General features: G+C 51.7%; 2 protein-coding genes across 6 annotated transcripts; one reads left to right on the top strand and one right to left on the bottom strand.

Annotated features, from left to right (window-relative positions):
* Window positions 1-640: 640 nt before the first annotated feature.
* Window positions 641-8,550, bottom strand: stradb (STE20 related adaptor beta). The gene is made up of 13 exons (XM_049009987.1): window positions 8,328-8,550; window positions 7,351-7,431; window positions 7,159-7,227; window positions 6,692-6,772; window positions 6,202-6,304; window positions 4,633-4,754; window positions 4,262-4,370; window positions 4,047-4,170; window positions 3,674-3,845; window positions 3,425-3,529; window positions 2,986-3,233; window positions 2,849-2,891; window positions 641-2,750 (listed from the first exon to the last, which is right to left on the bottom strand). Exons 3-13 carry the CDS (start codon window positions 7,168-7,170, stop codon window positions 2,592-2,594), a joined length of 1,278 nt encoding a protein of 425 aa, XP_048865944.1. The 5' UTR covers window positions 7,171-7,227; window positions 7,351-7,431; window positions 8,328-8,550; the 3' UTR covers window positions 641-2,591.
* A 7-nt stretch (window positions 8,551-8,557) lies between these two features.
* Window positions 8,558-22,844, top strand: trak2 (trafficking protein, kinesin binding 2). 5 transcript variants are annotated; one of them, XM_049009955.1, is made up of 17 exons: window positions 8,558-8,899; window positions 12,497-12,633; window positions 13,358-13,528; window positions 15,552-15,608; window positions 16,000-16,076; window positions 16,159-16,275; window positions 17,820-18,029; window positions 18,113-18,191; window positions 18,359-18,489; window positions 18,587-18,661; window positions 18,808-18,945; window positions 19,144-19,220; window positions 19,384-19,575; window positions 19,665-19,945; window positions 20,155-20,559; window positions 20,656-20,755; window positions 20,897-22,844. In XM_049009955.1, the coding sequence occupies exons 2-17, from the start codon at window positions 12,579-12,581 to the stop codon at window positions 21,534-21,536; spliced, it is 2,805 nt and encodes a 934-aa protein (XP_048865912.1). In that variant the 5' UTR covers window positions 8,558-8,899; window positions 12,497-12,578; the 3' UTR covers window positions 21,537-22,844. The 5 variants fall into 5 exon arrangements, with proteins under 5 accessions (XP_048865912.1, XP_048865883.1, XP_048865893.1 ...); XM_049009926.1 differs by having other exon boundaries at window positions 20,155-20,755; XM_049009936.1 differs by having other exon boundaries at window positions 12,447-12,633; window positions 20,155-20,755.
* Window positions 22,845-22,853: the final 9 nt, after the last annotated feature.

Below are 22,853 nucleotides of genomic sequence, written 5' to 3'. Positions count from 1 at the left end.
ACTTATGAAAACACTCTCCTGGGCCCGACGGTGAATGTGGAACCGTGGCTTGGGGCACATAGGGGAGGGGCACAGTCCAGTCACGTGACAACCATGGACAGAAAGCAGCTGTACAGGACACTTGCTGAAGATTCCTCAGGCAGTGTCGTCAGTAAGGCGAAAACCAGGGTGACCACTGCTTCCACTGTCCACCTGCTTTGTCTCCCAAAAGCCGCTGTCCTTGTCCCCTGTATCTCTTCTTCACACATCACCATGGAATTCCTCAGGCTACCACCTTGGCCACAAAGGTTTCCAGTATTACTATGAATTTAACCCTGTAGTACTTTTCTGAATTTCTCAGTTTCTCAGAATGACCACAAACCTCAACTCCTACACAAAGAAAAAACTCACATCTATGTATTTTTGCACATCCTCTGATGTGTGCATTTGCTTCTTCCTCCACTTAGTTCTCTCTTTCACATCTCATCAGCAAAATAGGTCACTAAGGCGATGTTATTATGGAGAACAGCCAAGTGCAACACTGGACAGAATACAGAGGAAGACATGGATTCAAAAACAAACAGGGATGGGTTGGGGGACTGGCTCAGTGACAGAATCATAACTGAACACGGCCGGAAGGTACGGGCAGGGGGACACTTGGTGGGGTTCCTTGTCATGCTTATATTTTATTATACAAAAAGGATTCACACACATATAAACAGATTAAGAATACAGTTTGAAAAACGCACACAAGGTATTTTACAGTCAAAATGTGTTATACAGGTTTCCCTTCACAATATATAAAATGCAAGGGTGAAACAGCATCTCAAGTCAACCGTACAAAGGTAGCTGTACAATACAAACGTGTGTACAATGCACAGGAATGGTGGCATCGCCGTGCAGATCAGTCACAACGCGCCACTTTGCTCTTGACGTTTTGATGTCTTGACCAGGGAAAAAGAGTGATTGGAACCGCATCAATAGGGAAAATAAGATACTTCCATGAACAAAAATGTTAAGGGAAAAAGTAGCTGGAGTAATGTATAATTTTAAGATTATTAAGTTGACTTGGTAGGATGACAATATAAAAATAATCTGTAAAATATAGATAGCCATATGACAGGCGGATAGCCATATGACAGGCGGATAGCCATATGACAGACTTTGCGGATACTTCATTTAAACATGTATAGCAGCCATACATCTGATGTTGACCGTGCTCTGGCAGAGAATTTCTGCTGTCGGGACGTCACCCTACAGGATGCCGTCGTGAGGGAATGTGGGCTTCTTCTGTCACAAGGTACAGAACACTGATCAAGAACACTGAAATATTCCTCGTATGGAGGTATATGATATGCTGTAGTAACGCATGTTCCCCACAATACCGTTGATTCAGAACCAAAGCAGGACATTTCAAGGGGGATATACACACACACACAGACATTGTCAAATCACATTACCGATTCATGTATGTGCAGTTCAATAACTGACTGGAATTGCAAAGGAACACTGATGAATATTGCAGTCACTAGTCACTCCAGAAATAACTAACTCTAAGCAAGAGGGAGGACACACAAACAACAGTACATGTAATGCAGGTAGTACCACCCTCATTAACACGGGACGGCAAGTGCTCAAACCAAAAGGCGTCTAGTGTTATAAATACACTGGAAAAAAAATCAACATATTTTTAATGTCATTTTCACAGGTGGGGCAGAATGTGGGCTCTGCTGGGAACAAACCGGTTCTTTGGAGAAATTCACCATCTATGCCCTGGTTGAGACGCACGCATAAACATGAACGAAAAAACAAGGCAAAACACAGAAAATATCCCGAGAGACGGGGCAGAGGGAACCCAGGCCTAAGCCCAGGTCAGACCGCCTGTGCTGTCACTGCAGACAAGATCAGGTCAGACCGCCTGTGCTGTCACTGCAGACAAGGCCAGGTCAGACCGCCTGTGCTGTCACTGCAGACAAGGCCTGGTCAGACCGCCTGTGCTGTCACTGCAGACAAGGCCAGGTCAGACCGCCTGTGCTGTCACTGCAGACAAGGCCTGGTCAGACCGCCTGTGCTGTCACTGCAGACAAGGTCAGGACAGACCGCCTGTGCTGTCACTGCAGACAAGGCCAGGTCAGACCGCCTGTGCTGTCACTGCAGACAAGGCCAGGACAGACCGCCTGTGCTGTCACTGCAGACAAGGCCAGGTCAGACCGCCTGTGCTGTCACTGCAGACAAGGCCAGGTCAGACCGCCTGTGCTGTCACTGCAGACAAGGCCTGGTCAGACCGCCTGTGCTGTCACTGCAGACAAGGTCAGGACAGACCGCCTGTGCTGTCACTGCAGACAAGGCCAGGTCAGACCGCCTGTGCTGTCACTGCAGACAAGGCCAGTCGCCCTGCATTCACATTCCTGTAGGTTGGGGCTGATCCTTTCAGCCGAGGCTGCAGAAAGCAGACTATTCACAGCTCTTCAGTGACACAGCTTCTGCCTCACTGGACCAGGTCTTACAAAAAGCAAAAATAATAAATATCTCACCTGGGCAATGGAAAATGTAGTATTCTGGTTTCTGGAAGCAGTGCTGGTCATTTAGGGAGTGGTGGGGGTTGAAGGAAACTAAGAAAAGTCCCAAGCCCCATCCTGAGAGTCCACCCGGGGGGCGAGGCCGTGGCAGGGCGGGAAAAGGGGGTGCGACGTAGGTGTGTCCAGGGGACTGGAAAAGGGTATGGCCGGGTACATGAGGCTGAGGAAGGAGTCCCGGGTGTGTCGTCTCACCTGAAAGACACAGAGGGGGGAGCAGACAGGCGCAGTGTCACAAGTCAGCCTGTAGGGGGCAGCAAAGCAGCTGCTAAGTCACAGAAGATGAGACCCACCTGTCTGAAGAAAGTGTGTGTCGACAATGCAGAGGCAGATGGTCTGTGTGACAGAGAGATACAGCGTCAGACCCCCCCCAGCCATGAGGAAAGCCCAAGAGCAGGTGGCATGCGGCCATACGGGACGGCCAGCTCACCGGCGCTCCGGCTGCTGCTGCAGGCACAGCTGTACCAAGTTGTGGAAGGTGGCCGAGTGGTTCTTCAGCGTCGGGCTCTGCGGCCGGTCCGGGGCCACGGCGCGGGTCAGGCTGCCTGTAGCCACGCTCTCTCCGATGCCAGAGTCCACACCTGAGCGGGACACCTTGAGGCCCCCCATCTCTCCCAGGGGGAAGGGGGCCACGTCCAACAGGCAGCAATGTGTACCACGCAACTTCTGAAGCAGCATCTGGGTGAGGAGGGAGCACAAGCCTCATTTAAACGTGGAGGGGAGGGTTTAAAGGGGAATTGCACTGACTGCATTAGAGACAGGACTGTTACAGAGCAGATTAGTGACACACCGAGCCGGAGATGGATACAAACAGCCCGTGTGGACGAGGACAGAGATGGGAGTACAGGCACTGAGGTGCGGGTTAGTACCAGAGTGGGGTGCATGTCCTGGAAGGGCACCCGCCCGCTGACCAGCTCACAGGCCACGATTCCCAGGCTGTAGATGTCCGACTTTACCCCGTATCCATGGAGATCCTGGGTGGAGGGAGGGAGGGTGACGACGGCAGCATGTTTCCCACACAGGCATACAGACACAGAAAGACCCACCGACATACACACACAAAAACAAACAAACAGACAGACACAGACAGCCAGACAGACAGACACACACACACACACCTGTCGAAGGAGTTCTGGGCTAAGCCAGGGCAGCAGGGCAGGGCTGTGTTGCGGCATGTCATACACGGCCTGCAGCCGCCGGCCGTCCCGCACCAGGCTGTAGGCGCTGTGCAGTCCCGACAGGTAGACACGGCCCTCGGTGGACAGCAGAATATGGCTGGCCTTCACGCCTCTGCCAGGAGACAGGGAGATCTCCCTCAGTCGCGACACCCGGGTGGTCCTTGTTTTTGCTACCTCCCAGCTCCCTGACAGAATGTCTGTGGGTTCCCGAGGACCAGTTTGAAAAACACCGTTTTAAGGTACAGCAGTTGAACACCTATATGTTCATTTTCCAGATGTTCCCATCCAAAGGAGAACTGCACTCTCCTCTCACCTGTGCACGTATCCCATCTCATGTAGGTACTCCAGGCCCTTGAGGACACCGTGCAGAAGGTATGCGATGAGGGACTCGCTCATGCCATCCGGGAAATACGTCCTGAGAAGGGCGTCTGCCGAGCCTGGGCGAGCCAGCCAGAAGAGACGTCAAGCTGTGGGCGGCTTCTCCACCGGCCCCGTGGGATGCACCCGAGGAAGTGTCAGGTGGCTCACCATAACTAACGAGGGGCGTGAGGACCCACAGCTGGCAGCAGAAGCCGAATACCAGGCGTGACGTCAGGAGGTTGGGGTGGCGGAACAGCCGACACAGTAGTACCTCGTTCTAGGGGGACGTAAGAGCAGACGAGCACCAGTGTAACACCAAAAAGTGTCCCCATGGAAAGGAACGTCAACTGAAAGCACCAGCAGCACAACTTCATGTACGACAGGTCTGTTTACTGAAGAAAAGAGCCAATAGTCAGCAGCCAATACTAATTTATTAATTGCTAATTTATTTCAGATATACATGCAAGGATGACAATGTTCCAAGCCTGATCAGAGAAACATGGACAGATATTTCCACCACCCAGCAGGAGCCAGCTCACCAGCAGCTGTAGCAGCTCATCCTCGGTACAGCGATCCAGGTTGGTGCGCTTCACTGCCACCAGCCGGCCAGACGGCATGTGTCGCGCCATACACACCTGACTCAGGTTGTTGAAGCCCCACCCTGTTTTCACAAAGCACAGGGGGTTGGGGGTACAGCCCGCATTCGGCAGATCGCCCATGGAGGCTCAGCACAAAGCACGCGGCCATCTTGGCCACTTTTCTCCATTTTTGATGGGACGCAAGCAGACAGGCCCGGACATGAGAGACCACCCGTGGGGAGGGATCAGGAGTATATGATAGCTCGTTAGAAACCACCCCGTGAGGAGGGATCAGGGGTATATGATAACTCATTAAAAAGCTCACCCTTTTCAAAGTTAGTATGGGAGCAGATGGGATCAACTTTTTTTCAAACAGAAAAATGCCCGAGCTAAGCTGGCAAGGGAGAAGAATACCCTCCCCCCCCCCCCAAACAAGATAAGCTCCACCCAAATTATGTAAATTTTCAGCATTTATCCGGGTGTGTATATATATTGCTATATTCGGAAGCATTTACGAGACATTTCTTTCCTAAGAATTCCGTCTGGCATCATCAAAGCAACTCTCGACTGCTCATTAATCATTGGCTAAGTTAGTGACAAGATGACTGAGAATAAGTCGTGCTACGCTGTTGGATCTATGACTAAGTTCTGTCATGAGATTGCAGCAAATTTACAGCCTCAACATGTACTAAACGCACTTAATGCTATGATGAGTGTGCGCCAAGCAACATTCAATATGTCCACTAGAGGACCTCCTGCCATCAGGTCTTTCTTAGAGGAATAACATGATTCTGGCAAGACACTGACAGAGGTTAAAGGTGAGGTACATCAATAAGAGCATGATTGTGTATCTCCAGCATAACACTTGGGAATCCTGCATGTACTTTAGAGGAACTGAAGTGCACTTCTTAGTTACATGCCTGCCTGCTCCGGCCTCCTTTCTGCTCTGCAGGTCCAATGAAACCAGCATGGAAAGGCTCGGAGCCGATTGGCTGAGCGGCGTGGCCGTGGAAAGGCTCGGAGCCGATTGGCTGAGCGGCGTGGCCGTGGAAAGGCTCGGAGCCGATTGGCTGAGCGGCGTGGCCGTGGAAAGGCTCGGAGCCGATTGGCTGAGCGGCGTGGCCGTGGAAAGGCTCGGAGCCCATTGGCTGAGCGGCGTGACCGTGGAAAGGCTCGGAGCCGATTGGCTGAGCGGCGTGGCCGTGGAAAGGCTCGGAGCCGATTGGTTGAGCAGCGTGACCGTGGAAAGGCTCGGAGCCCATTGGCTGAGCAGTGTGACATCTCTGCTGGCAACCACTAACTGAGAGGCAGCTGACTTATGAGGCCAAGTGCTGCAAGTCAGCAAGCAGATGCCATCCCTCAATCTCCCCAATCCCTTTAGCAGAACAAAGCCAAGTCATTTCATCGATATCACCTCCTGGCCACCACTGGTCAATGAAAGACACACAGTGTGCGTCTATGGGGAAGGCACTATATGCGAAAGATTGCGACTGCTGCAGAAACAATAGCGGAGGCTTGTGACAAACTCACCCAGCTCTGACAGAAGCTGGTAATGGGAAGCATCAGCGGAGAGCGAGGCGAGGTCATCACTGTCAGCTGCCCCACTCACAGCACACGTTGACCCATCTCTGCTCTGGACAGCATCAACAAACAAGTGCCAAGTTGAGACCATTTCCCCCTCATGCTTATGCAGGGGACACGGGACCCAGGGGGCCTCTGCATCTTTCAGAGGGGGTGGCCTGTCCCGGGTCACTGGGCAGTGCATTGTGGAACTGCGCTGTTAGCACAACAGCGCAGAATGCTGCAGGAACAGAGGACTTCCAATTGCAGGAAGGTGTTTCAGTAAGAGCTGATGCCCAGTAAAGATAGGATTCTTTAGGGCTGTACCAGCAGATGAAAAACAGCTGAGAAAAGTGCCCAGCAACACTAAAGGACAGCACTACCAGTACTAGTAGTAGTACCTTGGACATGACTACAGAAGAAAGGCACAAAATGATGCAGGGGGAAATGGCGTACAAACCAAGTGCTGTTGGCTGACATCCTCATAGTGGTCCTCAATGCTGAAAGAGTGGACCTGGGTGTTGGATATGCAGGAGCAGTCCTGGGGGAAAGTGGGTGGAGGGTGTTTAGTGAACAGCCTAAAGGAGCGGAGCTAGGAGGAAGCGGTGTTCAAGGAAAGTGGAGAGTGCTGTGAAATGCTGGTGCTGCACAAAAGCATGGAGTGGGGAGTAGGTGAAGGAGTTATGTTAACTACTGACCCATCTCAAGGGCGGACTCCAAAAAATCATGACATTTGTTAATAGAATACGCACCGGGCATTCTCAGACCCAAAATATCACAGAGAAAAACATACATGTCATTGTATATGTCTGTCGGCAAGAAGACGTTCAAAAATCATATTGTCGATGCCGTTATTCAATGAGAACAAAAAGGGAGAAATAATTCATACATTATTTAATCGCTCATCACGCCAGTAACAAAACTCACCAAGAAAGACATGGAATCGCCGGGTCCACGTCGATCTCGGCGGGGGCATTTATCCTTCAGTTCGCCGCTCTGCAAAACGACAGCAGGAACAACACGGATGAGGAAACAGCGGCAAATCGTGTGTCGCAAATTCACGCCTCATATCTCTTATACTTTATTCGTTTGTGACAACGACTAGATTGGCACTCTTACCTGCTCGCATTCAAAGCGGGTAAGGATTTCCCACCACGATCTCTGCCTTCAGATTTCGGCAAACGGTGCGCTCTCCATTTCCTTTCAAGCAACGGGAAATATTTTTAAAAAGAACCTGAGTACGTCGCATAGTGTCTCAGATATAAGATCCAAATAATTTAACAACGCTAGGGTCATTTATTCGGATGTCGCCTTTGCCTTTTATCAAAGCAGACGATGAGAAAATGAAAAAAAAAATGCTATAAATCAAATCAAGATCCGCATTCCTTTCAAATCACATGCGTGAAATTCACTTCTCTCACAACGGTGTTTCTGTTGGAATCAGTAGTGCAGTCTTTTCATGACTAATAATTAAACAACAGAGTGCTGCATTACGCAGTTCCGTGTTAAGTTCTTCCATGGGATGAAGCCCCTTCTCCGTCTGGCGGTGGATGGAGGGACCGAAGCGTCCCATGCCGTCGCTGCTAAACGGCGCCAGTGTCACGGCTAACAGTGACGGTGTCGCTGCTGCCTATTCAGCACTGAGCGCAAAGCACCCAAAGGGACGTGTGTTTGCGGGTCTGTGTATTACAGCTCTTTGTGGGGTTAACCAGCATGCCTATACCTGTCTGATGTGTACCTTTTAAAGAGCGTCATTAAGGTAAAGAGTAAGAAAAAAAGGACTCCATAAAACGTGCTCCGGAAACTGGGAGAAAATGACCGGGTAAGAAGAGCTAAAAGAGCTTTAAACCCAAAGCACATGAAAGGACAACAAAGACGCGAAAATCAGCATTGCCATAGTCAAAACATTTTATCCGTTGCTAATATTCCTCACTGATATTAACTTAATACTGATCATCATATCCCTTTCAAGTTTTCTGCAGAACTTTTTGCAGTACTGCACATATCAGGTTAGTCTTTCACAAATAATTCCGAAAACCCCGAAAATGCCAAGAAAACAGTGCTGAACTTTAACTTAAGTGTACTTACGAACATACCATTGTTTGACTTCGCGATTATTATATCTAATTTACAGCATAACTTTCCACCTTGACAGGCAAAATTGCACAGAATGAAGTTGACTTTCACTAACGCGCAAACCGTATTAACACAGAGTTAAAAGTTGTAGAAATGCCAGCGCTCTGCAGCGTCTGCTGTTCCCCACCGATTTGACAATGACGAACAATATAAATGGACGTGGTGGATCGAAAACAAAGTCGCACAATAATGACGACAATGACGCCTTCATTTTGTCCCCATCTAACGGTGCTGCCTTATTCCAGTGGCCACTTTTTATCCAAGGAACGTAATACCGTGAATACATATGACAGTGTTTGTCGAGTCATTCACAAATTCTGTTTAATAAGTTGCAACTTGAAGCTGCCCTGCTTTACGTCCAAGCGATTCCAAATGGAGTCCGCCGATGATGACGAGATGAGGCTCTAATCTTCCCAAAGTGTGCCCTAAACTTCCCTCCCTGAAATCCGAGCTGTCTTTTGTTTCTGACTCCGAAGAGAGAGAATCACGTGTACTTTCGGGTCTGGACCGAATATAAAATTGTTTCTGAGAGGTACGTGCTCGATTACCGTCTGCACGGCTGCGTTTGGCGAAGTAGCGGCTGAGGAAACACCAGAAATAAGGCGAAAGGCGCGGCACTGAAATGCAGCAAGCGGGCTGCCCTTCAATCTAACTGTCACCGTCATTTAGATGATACATGTTCGGAAGGAGGCGATCAGATCTGAATCCATTATTCTTTTTTTTATAATTATGGCATTTCACTCATCTTTAATATTTTCGTGTCGATGCGAGGGTGATAATTAATTTCATTACTATGATTCTCTTACCCACTGTGCATCTATAGCCGGATTTTCCTCAGGTTTAACAAGTGAAGTTGTTCATACATGAACCACATGCATGGATCCGCATTAAACCTGTAATATTTTAGACGTATAAATTATGTAAACATGTATTTACAAGTCTAAGTAGAAACTTTTTTCCTTCATGCAATGCAGTAAAAGATACTTAAGGAAATAGTTTTATTTAACCGTATATTTTCTTTGTAGCAGTTCTCTGTTGTCAAGAAATTGAAATGAAAAGTTTGTACCATTGTTTAAATAACTTTTCAAATCAGTAGTCAATGGAGGTAGATTTAAAATGGTTTTAAGCTGTACTGGTGTACAGTGCTTAGGGCAGATCTAGTGGTACAGTAAAAGTAATATTTGTAATTCATATGCAACTGTTTAACTGTTCAAAATCCTATACTGAAAAAATTTGTGGCACTATGAGAATGTGAATTATCGGTGAATCAAGACAAGTAGGAGTCATTTATTGATGTTGTGTTGACCATAATCTAAAATGCAGTAATATGATTAAATATAAATGTAATTTGAAGACTATTCATTTTACTTTAGACTGCAGACATTTTTTGAAGCCACCTCTGCTCCATTTTAAGCAAACTCATAGAAGTTCTCCATGACGGGCATCATCATGAAACACCAGCAGAGGGTATTTTTGAAATTCCTGAAGCTCAGATTGATGGTGCTGGGGCAGCAAAGAACAGGTGATGTTATGCTGCTGTGCAGTAATATAGGCGAGTAACCCTATCAGATAGGATGCGTGTTCCGCAGGCCCTCCTTACTCAACGGAGACCATCTGTGCCGTGTGAGGACATCTCAACATACAGCCCAGGGGGGTTAGAATCTACTTCTTCAGGGGAAACGTAAATAGCTCCTCTAAACCCATAATGTAAATAACTCCCCCAAACCCACAACGTAAATGGCTCCCCCAAACCCACAAGTGACATTCCCCTCAACGTGGTTAACAGTTACAGAATAAAACTTACTGAAGACTAAGGGGAACAATTAGTCTGAGACATTGGCAGCTGAGAAGCATATCTTTGGATCAGTGTTTCTCAACCCGGTCAGTCCACATTTTTGCTCCATCCCAGGTCCTGATAGTAGCAAAAACGCATACTGTCTGGGGTCCTTGAGGATCTGGCTAAGGAAGTCTGCTTTAGATTACAGCTGACTGATTCCCTCTTGCTGTGGGATTTCTACTGGGGATTGGGAGTGTGTGTGTGTGTGTGTGTGTGTGTGTGTGTGGGGGTGGCAGACAGCTCCGTATGTTTTGGGTTATTAATAATTTTTTTTACTGCTTTCAGAAGATGCACTCACATTCCAAGGTCAGTTTTTGAGTCTCTCCATTAGGAGGGAAGGATTTATTTAATGGTCAGAACCATCTAATTTCATCATAAGGTCATGCTCCGGGTAAATTGTGTCTGAGCTGTGTCCCCTGAGCTAGAACCTCAAGGATAATTTACTGCTGATTCAATCCGTAGATCTATAACTCATTTTCTGATTGGACCGTCCACTAAGTGGTACATTGGTTCTCTGCTTGGTGTGCTCATATATTAAGGATTCTGTTTTAATCTTCAAGATTAAATAATACTTTCACATACTCTGGAGAGCATGTGAGAGTGAATGGTGTGTGAGTGTGCCCTGCAATGGGCTGGCCCCCCATCCAGGGTTGTTCCCTGCCTCGTGCCCATTGGTTCCGGGATAGGCTCCGGACCCCCCGCGACCCAGTAGGATAAGCGGTTTGGAAAATGGATGGATGGACATACCCTGGAGATATTTGGAAGACTTTGTTTTTTTTAGTCTAGGTCTTTTAGATACATCCATCCATCAATTTTCCAAACCGCTTATCCTACTGGGTCGCGGGGGGTCCGGAGCCTATCCCGGAAGCAATGGGCACGAGGCGTCTTTTAGATACATGGTATTTATTTATATAACAAACGTAATTTAGATAGGGCTTATGGTTGCATATGTGAAGCACAGCTATATAACCATTTAAAGCATGTTAATGATGATATTCGTGTATGTTTGTCCTCTCTGCATGGCTATGTGAGAATGATGGTCTTTTTCCTACTATGTTTGCCCGTGACTCTGTTCTGACGCTGCTCTGCCGCTGTTCATTCCTGCCACCTGACTCATGGGGCTGGCACCCCCCCCCCCCCCCCCCCCCCGACTCACACACAAGCACTTTTAAGCATAAAGCCACTCACCTAGGCCTCCAGTCTCAATTAGATGGCATGTCTCATGCATGCTTCAGAATTTCAGATTCTACACCAGGAGCTTCTGAAAAAATGGGTAAGGGAGGGGGTTAAGGCTTAAGGTTTTAGCAGAGTCCTGCTGTGCTGTGAGTGTGGGGGATTATTGGTACTGTACACACCCACTCACTCACAAGATGAAGGAGAGATGAAGGTCTCTTAAGTAAGAGCCCAAAAGCTCTGTGCTGCCAGCATTCAGCAAATGAAATGCGTTCTGAGGGCTACAACTAAACTTGCTTAAAGCTACTGACTGGTTGGGTTTCAGATCCAGGATGGATGGTACTGTTACGTGCTGTCAGCCACCAGCTTCTCATTGTCTGATTTATTTGTTAACACGAGCGAGAGGGGGTGGTCTGGATGAGATCCGTGTTGGTGACGTTTTGACAGGCGAGCGAGGGGGGTTACTGGTGTTTATCTGTTGCATTCATCATTATGTTAATATAATTTTTACCCATTTTTATATTTACTTGCGCAAATCACAACAAGGCCTCAGGGTAGCACTGACTGAGCCAATATCAACAGTTCTGCTCATCTGCTACAGGGGGCGCTGTCCTGGAGTATATTTAGCAACCAGCTAAATGGTGTTTTAATGGTATTTTAAAAAATACCTCTGGGGATCCTTTCTACCTGACCCCCCACACCCCCCCAGCTGTAGCCCGCGCAGAAGCTGCCCATCTTTGTAATGATACCAATCTGATGCCATCTACTATCTGTATTCCATCCATCCATCCATTTTCCAAACCGCTTATCCTACTGGGTTGCGGGGGGTCCGGAGCCTATCCCGGAAGCAATGGGCACGAGGCAGGGAACAACCCAGGATGGGGGGCCACCCCATCATTATGATTATTATTATGATTATTGTTATTGTTATTATCAGTAAATATTTATTTCTTTAATATCTTAATATTTTGTTTTTCAGGATAATTGTACTGTTACTTTGTACCGTTTGCACCACATGCACCTCCCTGTGTGTGTCTGTGCTGCACATGCTCACTCTTGTATGCACTAGAATTTCCCTCTGGGGTCACTGAAGTCCCTCATCATCTTGGCCTTGATTAGGGCAGCCTCTCCTGGCAGAGCAGCATGTGATGTGGTGGGCCCATCCTCGGCCACAGCCCAGGCTGCACAGCAGGGCCAGGAGATGTTTGAAGTGAAACCCACGAGTGGCGAGAAGGTGGACCCCTCCAGCGACTCAGGTGCGTGGAGAGAGGCCTTTCGCTGGGAGGGGGCATGTGGGGGCGGGTGTCCGTCTTCATTCTTACCTGCACCCTCATGTAAGAGCTCTGGTGCTTTGCTTGCGATTTCACCTCCAATGAAACCCCCACATCATTGAGTTTATGTATAACCCTTCTCTCCCCTGGGGCGGGGGGTGGGATCTACGCTAATTATGTATTTTGAACTCCAGTGTTCACTTGCCGATTTAAATCAGGATGTCTAATTATTAAACAGCAAAGAATTCAGCCACAGTTAAAGGTGGAAAAAGGTCTGTAACATTTAAGCCACACATAGACTCTACTGGTCCCTGACACTCAAACCCAAAAGTCAGAAAAGACAATTACAGGCGTCTGCAGGCTGACGCAACCCAGGAAACTGCATTTCAAATAACTAATTTAAGTTTATTAACACATTCTTGTTACTGGTGTTTGTCAGGTCCTGCTCTGCCCAGCCAACACGCACACACACACTGACACGCTCACAACGCCCTTTGTGCTGCATTGCATTCACTGGCGGCAGAGGTCAGTGTTTCAGTTAGTTTCGGATGAAGTGATAACAGTTATGCAGCCCCCGCCCCACAATTCCATGAACCACTGCAGTCCCTAAAAGCCTGCTTTAAGTAACCACCCTACGCCACAACATTATGCTGCCCTCTTGTGGAATGTTTTTCGACTGCGATGACAAGGTCATCTTCTGCGTTCTCAGGTGATGGCGCTGAAGCCCCTGAGCCCGAGCCCGAGCCCGCTTGGTTTGGGTCCGAATGTGAGTCCCTGTACCCGTTTGAAAGCAGAGACTTGGTGGTGCCTCCTTGTGGCGCTGAAGAGCAGGATGCCACCATTTGCCCAGTCCTGGCAGAGGAGACGCTGCCCTGCATGGGTGAGTCTGTGATACCCACTTCGTAAGGTTTGGTCATAGGTCAACAAAGCGACCTGTGTGTCTGGCTCAGGGGTGGGAATGTGCATGGAATATTTTGAAGTTGGGAGGTAGCGGGTGCTGTTGAGGGACTTTCCCGTGTTTAAAAATCCCAGGGAGTGGTTATACTTGGCCAGCGAAATGGGAGTTCTGCGCATGTTTAGAAAAAGTTGAAGGATTTGATTTGCTGGCTCGACTTGAGTGACAAGTGACTCAGCCAATTGATGGAGGGCACAGAATGACAGTATCTGCATTCAGGCTGGCTTCTCTGTTCCCTCCCAGTCTGAGCGCCTTCAGGGCAGCGTAAGGAGGAGAGTGCTGGATTGGATGACATCCATAATAAATCCTTCCACATATTGGAGTTCGGCGGCGCCCTGTCCTTTAGAGTGCTGTTGTGGTTTTATATGTTATCCATTCTGTTAATTCACACTGACCATCCATGGTCAAACTATGAAGCAGTGATCAGAATTTCAGTTTCCTTAACCTTTTTCCCAGCTCTTACTGAACAAGTGTGACTGTGCAGTGTGTGTGCGCGCAAAGCTGGCAGAGATGGGAGAATTCCAGTGCTTGGGTCAGGGGGGCAGATAACACAGGAGAGAGGGAAGTATGAGAGGTGGGGGCAGGGGGAAGAGGAGCAAAAAGGGAGACGTGAGCCGAGGGAGGACTGAGGCTGAGTCAGTGCTCCTGGGAAGGACGTCGGCGGGAACTAGGAGTGGTGCTTTGGAAGGTGAGGCTGGCTTCTTAAGCGTTCACGGCGGCTCGTTTCCCGCCGTGCTCTGCAGGCAGACGTCCATGTTTGTGTTTATAGAGCGGAAGTGAGCTACAGCTGCAGAAGGGGCTTGGCGGAGCGGACATTCTGGGGCCTGGCCGGAGTGTTGGGGGCGGACGTTACCTCACCTGGCTCAGCCATGTGTCACCCGTTATGTTCACAGAAAAATTCACGCCAGATTGGAGCAGAACTAGTATATAACTCGGCCTGTTTTAGAAGCCAGAGGATTAGGCCTGATTCGACTGCAGCGGAAATTTTTTTGTGTAAGTTATGGGGGTGGGGGGTGTGGCTTAGAGGATACTTGGGCCAATCCCTCCCTCCCCCCCCCCCCCCGAAATTAAGGCAGCAGATCTATAAATATCTATCTGTTGCAACCTTGGTGAAGAGATGAGTATTAAAATTTAATTTGTATTAAACACTGCATTTTATATTTTTGTATTAACCATAACTTTTAAAAATATAAATATATTAAAAACTGCTATTGTAATAGTCATATTTATCAAAGACCAAAGTTCCAGGCACTCTGGCCAGTTTCTCTCTGGCATTACACCTCGTCACTGCCAGTGGCTCTCTGGCATTACACCTCGTCACTGCCAGTGGATCTCTGGCATTACACCAAGTCACTGCCAGTGGCTCTCTGGCATTACACCTCGTCACTGCCAGTGGCTCTCTGGCATTACACCTCGTCACTGCCAGTGGCTCTCTGGCATTACACCTCGTCACTGCCAGTGGCTTTCGCTGGAATGGAAGGGTACTGCAAATGTTAAGCTGGATCCATCCAGAACAGGTCATTTCCTTGGGACCCTCTAAGAGCAGTAACTCATTTGTAATTGCCGCATTCATTTTTTAAGTGTCTCTTGCTACAGGGTATGACTGGCTGTCAGTCTCCGTTCATCTTAAGTCACTCCTTTGAAGTTCACTGACTGGTGGTCTAGTGACAGCTCCTCCTGGGAGCCGGTGTTGTGCATAAGGGTGCCGGCTAATGGAGGGACTATTCCTTTCATTCATGCAGGTCCCCCCCTCCCTGTGAAAGGGGGCCACAGCAGCTGGGTGGGGGTGACAGGTGTCAAGCGGTAAAGGTTCCCATTGGCAACCATTAGGTTCTTCTTCCATGCTTCCTGTTCCTCCCTGGAATCTGCCAGCACCTTGGTGTCTTCATCCTTCCCCACTCTCCCTCTCTTTTTGACCGCTCCCTCCTCCCTCCTCCTGTCTCCCTAGCTCTCCTAACCCTGGAACCTTCCCTGACTCCTTCCAGGTCTCAGAGCCTGTTGCACGGTAACTCTGACCTCTTCTGGTTTCCGCGTCTCCTCTCTCGGCTCTTTTCTCTGTGACTTGTTCCTTGTATCTTGCATGTTGTAAAAGCCCAGTCCTGGAACTCCCCCCCCCCCCCCCCCCCCCCCCCACAGGTCCCAGTGTGATAGATCGGTCATGCTATGAGAGCCCCCACCCCAGAATGAGTACCGGAAACTTGGGTGTGTTTGTGTGCAGTTGTGAGGGGGCTTGAAGCTTGGAGTAGAGAGACTGGGGGTCTGTCACTTTGTTTCTGCAGTTCTGTAGTTTGGCCTGTAGGGGTCTCTTCTGTCTGTGTGTTGGTGTGTAGCCAATCGCCTCTTGGATTCCCAGGCTGCTGTGTGTATGTGTCTGACCACCTTTTCTCCCCCAACAGTCCTCACTGCTGACGGGATGGACCAAATGGCCAGAACCCACAATGACGTAGACATGGTGACATGCCTGCTGGCTGAGGTAGACTGTCTGTGATTTTTCTCGCCTGTTTTCCAAACTGTAACCAGGGAGGACTTCGCCATGTGCTTCTCTCCACTTCCAGAGGGACCGCGACCTGGAGCTGGCCGCACGGATTGGCCAGTCCCTACTGCAGAGGAACCACCTGCTTCAGGAGAGGAACGAGGCCATGGACGAGCAGCTGGCCAAGACATTGGACCAGGTAAGCAGGGACCAGGCCCCCCACACCTACACCGTCACCCCGAGCCGCCTACACCTACACCGTCACCCCAAGCTCCCCGCACCTACACCGTCACCCTGAGCCCCCCACACCTACACCGTCACCCCGAGCCCCCCGCACCTACACCGTCACCCCGAGCCCCCCGCACCTACACCATCACCCCGAGCCGCCCACACCTACACCGTCACCCTGAGCCGCCTACACCGTCACCCCCAAGCTCCCCGCACCTACACCGTCACCCTGAGCCCCCCGCACCTACACCGTCACCCCGAGCCCCCCCCACACCTACACCGTCACCCCCGAGCCCCCCACACCTACACCGTCACCCCCGAACCCCCCGCACCTACACCATCACCCCGAGCCCCCCACACCTACACCGTCACCCCGAACCCCCCGCACCTACACCGTCACCCCGAGCCCCCCCACACCTACACCGTCACCCCGAGCCCCCCCACACCTACACCGTCACCCCGAGCCCCCCACACCTACACCGTCACCCCGAGCCCCCCCACACCTACACCGTCACCCCGAGCCCCCCGCACCTACACCGTCACCCCGAGCCCCCCGCACCTACACCGTCACCCCGAGCCCCCCCACACCTACACCGTCACCCCGAGCCCCCCCACACCTACACCGTCACCCCCGAACCCCCCACACCTACACCGTCACCCCGAGCCCCCCGCACCTACACCGTCACCCCGAGCCCCCCCACACCTACACCGTCACCCCGAGCCCCCCGCACCTACACCGTCACCCCGAACCCCCCGCACCTACACCGTCACCCTGAGCCCCCCGCACCTACACCGTCACCCCGAGCCCCCCCACACCTACACCGTCACCCCGAGCCCCCCGCACCTACACCGTCACCCCGAGCCCCCCCACACCTACACCGTCACCCCGAGCCCCCCACACCTACACCGTCACCCCGAGCCCCCCCACACCTACACCGTCACCCCGAGCCCCCCGCACCTACACCGTCACCCCGAACCCCCCGCACCTACACCGTCACCCCGAACCCCCCACACCTACACCGTCACCCCGAACCCCCCACACCTACACCGTCACCCCGAACCCCCCACACCTACACCGTCACCCCGAGCCCCCCCACACCTACACCGTCACCCCGAGCCCCCCACACCTACACCGTCACCCCGAACCCCCCACACCTACACCGTCACCCCGAACCCCCTACACCTACACCGTCACCCCGAGCCCCCCACACCCACACCTACACCGTCACCCCGAGCCCCCCACACCCACACCTACACCGTCACCCCCGAACCCCCCGCACCTACACCATCACCCCGAGCCCCCCACACCTACACCGTCACCCCGAACCCCCCACACCTACACCGTCACCCCGAGCCGCCCGCACCAGTACCCCAAGCTACATGCACCTCTCTCTCCCTCCCTTTTCTCTCTCTGCTTTCCCCTCCGATAAATGATTTTAAAAATTTCTCCGGTCTCTCTCTCCTTTCCCCTTCTTTTCCCTCCTCTTCTTCCTTCCCTCCCCCTTTTTTTGGCAGGTGCGGCAGCTGCAGCACGAGCTGGTGAAGAAAGACAAACTCCTGCGTATGGTGGCCAGCGCCTCAGAAGAGAGCGAGGCGGACCCCCACTGCCCATCGCCACCGTTATACCGCCATCCTTTGGCCGCCAGTCTCACCGCCAACCAGCTGGAGGTGCTGCAGAGCAAGCTGCAGGAGCTGGAGGAGGAGAACGTGGCACTGCGGACCAAGGTGGGTCACCTTGTGGCAGCCATGCTGGGCTCCGGGTTCCACTCCACACGACCATGCTGATGTGGCCGTATGTGTGACTACAGGCATGCCGTCTGAAGACAGAGACCCTCACATACGAAGAGAAGGAGCAGGAACTGGTGCGGGACTGCGTGCAGGAGCTCCGTGAGTCTGTCCGCTCAGCCTTGGCCTGGGGTAGGGCTGTGATAGAACTTGGGTCTGGTAGAACCTGGAAGAACCTAGAACCTAGCATGTGTGGGGGGTGGACATTGGGTTAGAGGTGAGCTGCTGTGAGAAAAGTGCTAAATCCTTGACTCCGGCTTCCGTTCCAGGTGACTGTAGCAGCCAGATGGTGGCACTGACGGACGAGCTGTCCCAGAGGAACGAGGAGCTCCTGCGTCACCAGGAGGAGATCGCCCAGCTTCTGTCTCAGATCGTGGAACTGCAGTACCGGGTGAAGGAGGTGAGGAATGGGGGGGCAATGAGCGGCGGGGGGCAGGGAGGGGCAGGTCCCGTCCCCTATGACCCGCCTCTCAATCCATCTGCCTGTATCTGTGCAGCTGGCCCTGGAAAAGGAGGAGCTGAGGGCCCATTTACAGGCTTCCAAGGATGCCCAGAGACAGCTCACTGCAGAGGTGAGTTAGGGGGGCTCTCACACTCCCTACATGTGACAGTGTCTATGAGTGAAGCTCATTGGATAAAACTCGTCAGCTGACCGCCGATGCAGTCTCGCACTCTGTGTGATGCCAGGAGTTAATGGGCCTCTTCACGTCTGCCGTAGCTGAATGAGCTGCAGGAGCAGAACAGCGAGTGTACTGCCATGCTGCAGGAGTCCCAGGAGGAGATCAAGGAGCTGCGCGGCCGGAGCCTGCCGTCTGCAGCCTTGCATGCACACCTGCCCTACGGGCTTCTCCCCCAGGTGCATCATCTGCTGCTGCTATTTTTTAGGGTTTATAGCCATTTCTGCTGTTCAGCAGACAATGTGAGGATGTCACTGCCATGTACTTCCCTCTCCTGACAGCTAGGGGGCAAGAGACCCATTACTGACAGCTGTTGCAACAATTACTGTGAGTGCTGATGTCCCAGTGTCTGACGCATGCGTGTATGTTTATGATAGGACTCTCTGGCAGCAGAAATTGAAGGCTCCATGCTGAGGGATCGGAGTGAAGAGGATGGCGCCTACGAGGAGCAGAGGTTAATCTCCGTGGCAGCTGCAGTCAGGTTTTTGGGACATTTACACTAACTGTGTAAAAAGCTAGGATACCTGCAAACACCGGGGCCCACCAGCACCCGGGCTACTGCAGACACTGGGGAATTCCGGGGAATTCTCCCTGACAGAAAGTTCTGTGGTGCCCAGGGCCTCCCAGAGACGTGTGTTCCAGGCGGTGCGCTCCATGAACAAGTCCGTTCACCAGGCCGTCATCCCGGGGTCATCCCGAGGTCATCCCGGGGTCATCCCAGGGTCATCCCGCGGCGGCGTGGTGATGACGGCACAGCCCTTCCTATCCACACAGGTAGATGGCGCCGACGAGTCCGGCCACAGCGGCAGGTGAGGCCCACACCCGGCTTCCGTGTTCTCGGTGACTGTATGCTGCTCTAAAAACGCGATGCTAATGACTCTGTGCTGCCGCGTGGCAGGAAGCAGGCCCAGCTGGGGCAGCCGGGCTCCCCAGGAGGAGGGGACCTCCTTGCTGCTCTGCGCCGCCTCTTGCTGCGGAGGCAGAACCACGCCTGTGAGCTCCGCTTCTTCCAGGCCGAGCGGGAGGGGAGGCTGCAGGAGCAGGTGGGGAAGGAGGCTGAGCTGGGTGCCTGCACCTCCCTGGGTGGCAGATCCGTCTCCTTCAGCATCTCTGACCTGTCTGCCAGCGGCTACAAGACCTTCCTCCCTGAAAAGCTGCAGATCGTTAAGCCGATGGAGGGTATGGCCTGCCGCTCTGCTCGCATCCCTAGTTAGCCACTTAGCGTAGCCGAGCAGCTTAGCTTAGCTTACCCGCTTAGCTTAGCATAGCACAGCCATTTAGCGTAGCTGCTTAGCTTAGCCCCTTTTTATACTCGATTCATTACGCGGGATTTTCATAAAACATGTGGAATGGTCCCATGACCTCTGACCTCGTCTTCCCACCACCAGGCTCGCTGACTCTGCACCACTGGCAGCAGTTGGCCCAGCCACACCTGGCCAGCATCCTGGACCCGCCCCCCGGCGTGGTCACCAAGGGCTTCCGGCCCCTGCCGCAGGACACCATGTACCACCTCACAGACCCGGAGGAGGACGAGGAGGAGGAGAGGCTTGCAAACGGGGCCCTGGGGACACGGTGGCAGGCGAGTGTGGGGAGCAAGTGGGAGGAAGAGGACAATGAGGAGGAAGAGGCGGGCATCCTGTTTATGGTGCCGTGCACATCCACCCCCGAAAAAAAGATGGAGAGCAGGACCAGCAGGAAATTAAATTCCTCACCCCCATCACCTCCTACCCCTGTGGCCCAAGCCGCCCACCAGCAGGGGGCTCAGCTTTCCAGTTCACATTCTGTCGTGTCAGGTGAGCTTCCAGCAAGCACTGCTTTGTACTGGAACAGCTGTGTTGAGGTATGTTCAGGTGCGCCGCTGTGCAGCAGTGCTCTGTCTGCCTCTGCAGATCGAAACCCCGGGAAGTGTCTCAGCTCCACTTTCTCCACCTACACCTTCACCACCTGCAGAATTCTGCACCCCAGTGACGTAACCCAGGTCACACCCAGGTCAGTTTAAGGTTGAACTTCATCACCAATTTATTGTTCAAGTGACTTGGTCATAATTCAGTTAAATCTGAGGGTAGCTTGCATGTTTTTCCATTATCCCACTAAGGTCTTTATCACCTCATCTTGTCCCGCTTTGTCCAGCTCTCTCTGCCGCCCCCTGGTGGCAGTGACCAGCAACATACCCAGCTCTTTGCGCACAGGCCCCAGCACACCTGTAACTGCCTGTCAGCTCAGCCTAGAGGAATCGCTGCCCCCAATGGCACCATGTGGGCTGGCCAGGATCCTGCTGGAGAAGGGTATCTCCGCCCAGTGCCGGCCAGCTCCTGTCACACCTCCCTGCTTGCCGCAGCATGCCGACCCCCCCTCGCTGGGCCCCTTCGAGCCAGCCGCCTCCTCCGACAGTTTCCTGGCCTCCCGGCCCGCTGAGCTCTTCCTCCAGGACGTGTACGGGCTGAGGTTGGGTCGACCGCAAGCCGATCCGCCCTCTCTGGGATTAGCTGAGCGGCTCCAGCAGCTCGGATTCACTAAGACGCTGCAGGCGGGGTCGCCGAGGACCCCGGAGCCTGCCCTGCCCCGTGTGGCGGCCGGCTGCAGCCTCCTGGAGAGGCTCCGCAGGAACCAGAGCCTTCCCACAGTCGTCGGGGGCTGGAGTCTGCCCCTGAGCAGCCCTTTGCACCAGCTCACACCCCTGCAGCACATGAGCCTAGCCCCCACAGAACCAAACACTGCCCTTACCTCTCCGTCCCATTCACAGTGCACACAGGGGCAGCATCAGGCTTGACATTAGAGAGGGTCCATCTACTGACAGATAATTACCCTCAGCTCCACCTCTGTAATCTAGCACACATACAAACCATCATGCCATAGAGGAGGGAGGCAATGTGAGGTGTTATCTCAGGGTTTCACACCTAAGAAGAGCCATTGAGCTGCTCCCCTGAAAGAGGTGCTGATCCTGAATTATCCCAGTGAAATACAGAGACGTATAAATGGCAACTATCCTGCATTAAGCAAAAAGGTAATAATGCAAATATTAATAATAACTATAATAAAAGCCAAAAGAGACTGATTCAGGCATTAAAAGGAGCAGCATCCTTTACTGTTACTTGAGTTGTGGCTGTAGTTTTGTATCTTTCTGCAGTTGTTTTTTTCAGGGTCCCTGTACCTGTTTTGTAAGGTCAGACGTAGCTCCGGTCTGCAGGCCCTGGGCATGGAGAAGCAGGGTAGATGCGTACGTGTTAAGTGCTAGAGGAATGTGGACAGAAGTTTTTGGGATGTTTAGTGGAACTCGAGGCTGTGTCGTTCCTGACCCGAAGAAGAGGAGCTGAGGTGAGCAGAGAGAAGCAGCCTCGTGCTCCGCAGCCCTGGCTCACACCAGCGCACATCCGTACTTTTCCATGGAAGGAGACAAGCACAAAACTCGGGCCAGAGATCGGAAGCTCAAGAGTCCCATTGTCACCCATTAACGGTTACTGCTTTCTCTCCCAATGGTTTTTGTGGCTGATTGCACTGGTTAGCACTGGTTAGCACTGGCGCCGTGCTAATACCCACTAAACTGCAGAATGCAACACCGCAGTCGGTCAGCTTGTGGTTCACATGCTAAAGGTCCTGCAAGGAGGAGCCGGTCCTGCTGAGTGCTCTTCCTCCTGATCTCCTGCACTGATTACAGACACATTATTTTCATTCAGTATTTATTGTCTAAAAATGAATTACACTAGTTTAAAATGCAGTTTTAAGATATTGAAGGTTTTGATTTATTTAATGCATGTTTGTATTATATTAATGTGGAGACTGTTGGCTCCCCCACCCTCAGCCCAGATACATGTCCACCGTGAAGCGTTACGATGAGGCAGACGGCTGCTTGAAGAGTGTAACTTTTTCAAAGGGAATCTGTATGCTTTGTGCACTGTGATATTTAGGGCTAAGCTTCTTTTTTGCCTGAGACATGTTCATGCACCTGAGGGATCTCATTTTATACTTCTAAATTTGTGGAAAAACGGAACGGTGACCTTTTCTCTTATGAAGTACCAGCATGGATTGTGTGTATATGATGATTGGCAGGGATAGTGGGGGCTTTCAAAGGGAGGGACCAAGAGGAAAA

Source organism: Brienomyrus brachyistius, chromosome 1, assembly GCF_023856365.1.
Source record: "Brienomyrus brachyistius isolate T26 chromosome 1, BBRACH_0.4, whole genome shotgun sequence".
In the NCBI taxonomy this organism is placed as follows: Eukaryota; Metazoa; Chordata; class Actinopteri; order Osteoglossiformes; family Mormyridae; genus Brienomyrus; species Brienomyrus brachyistius.
This window is presented reverse-complemented; position numbering and strand designations above follow the sequence as displayed.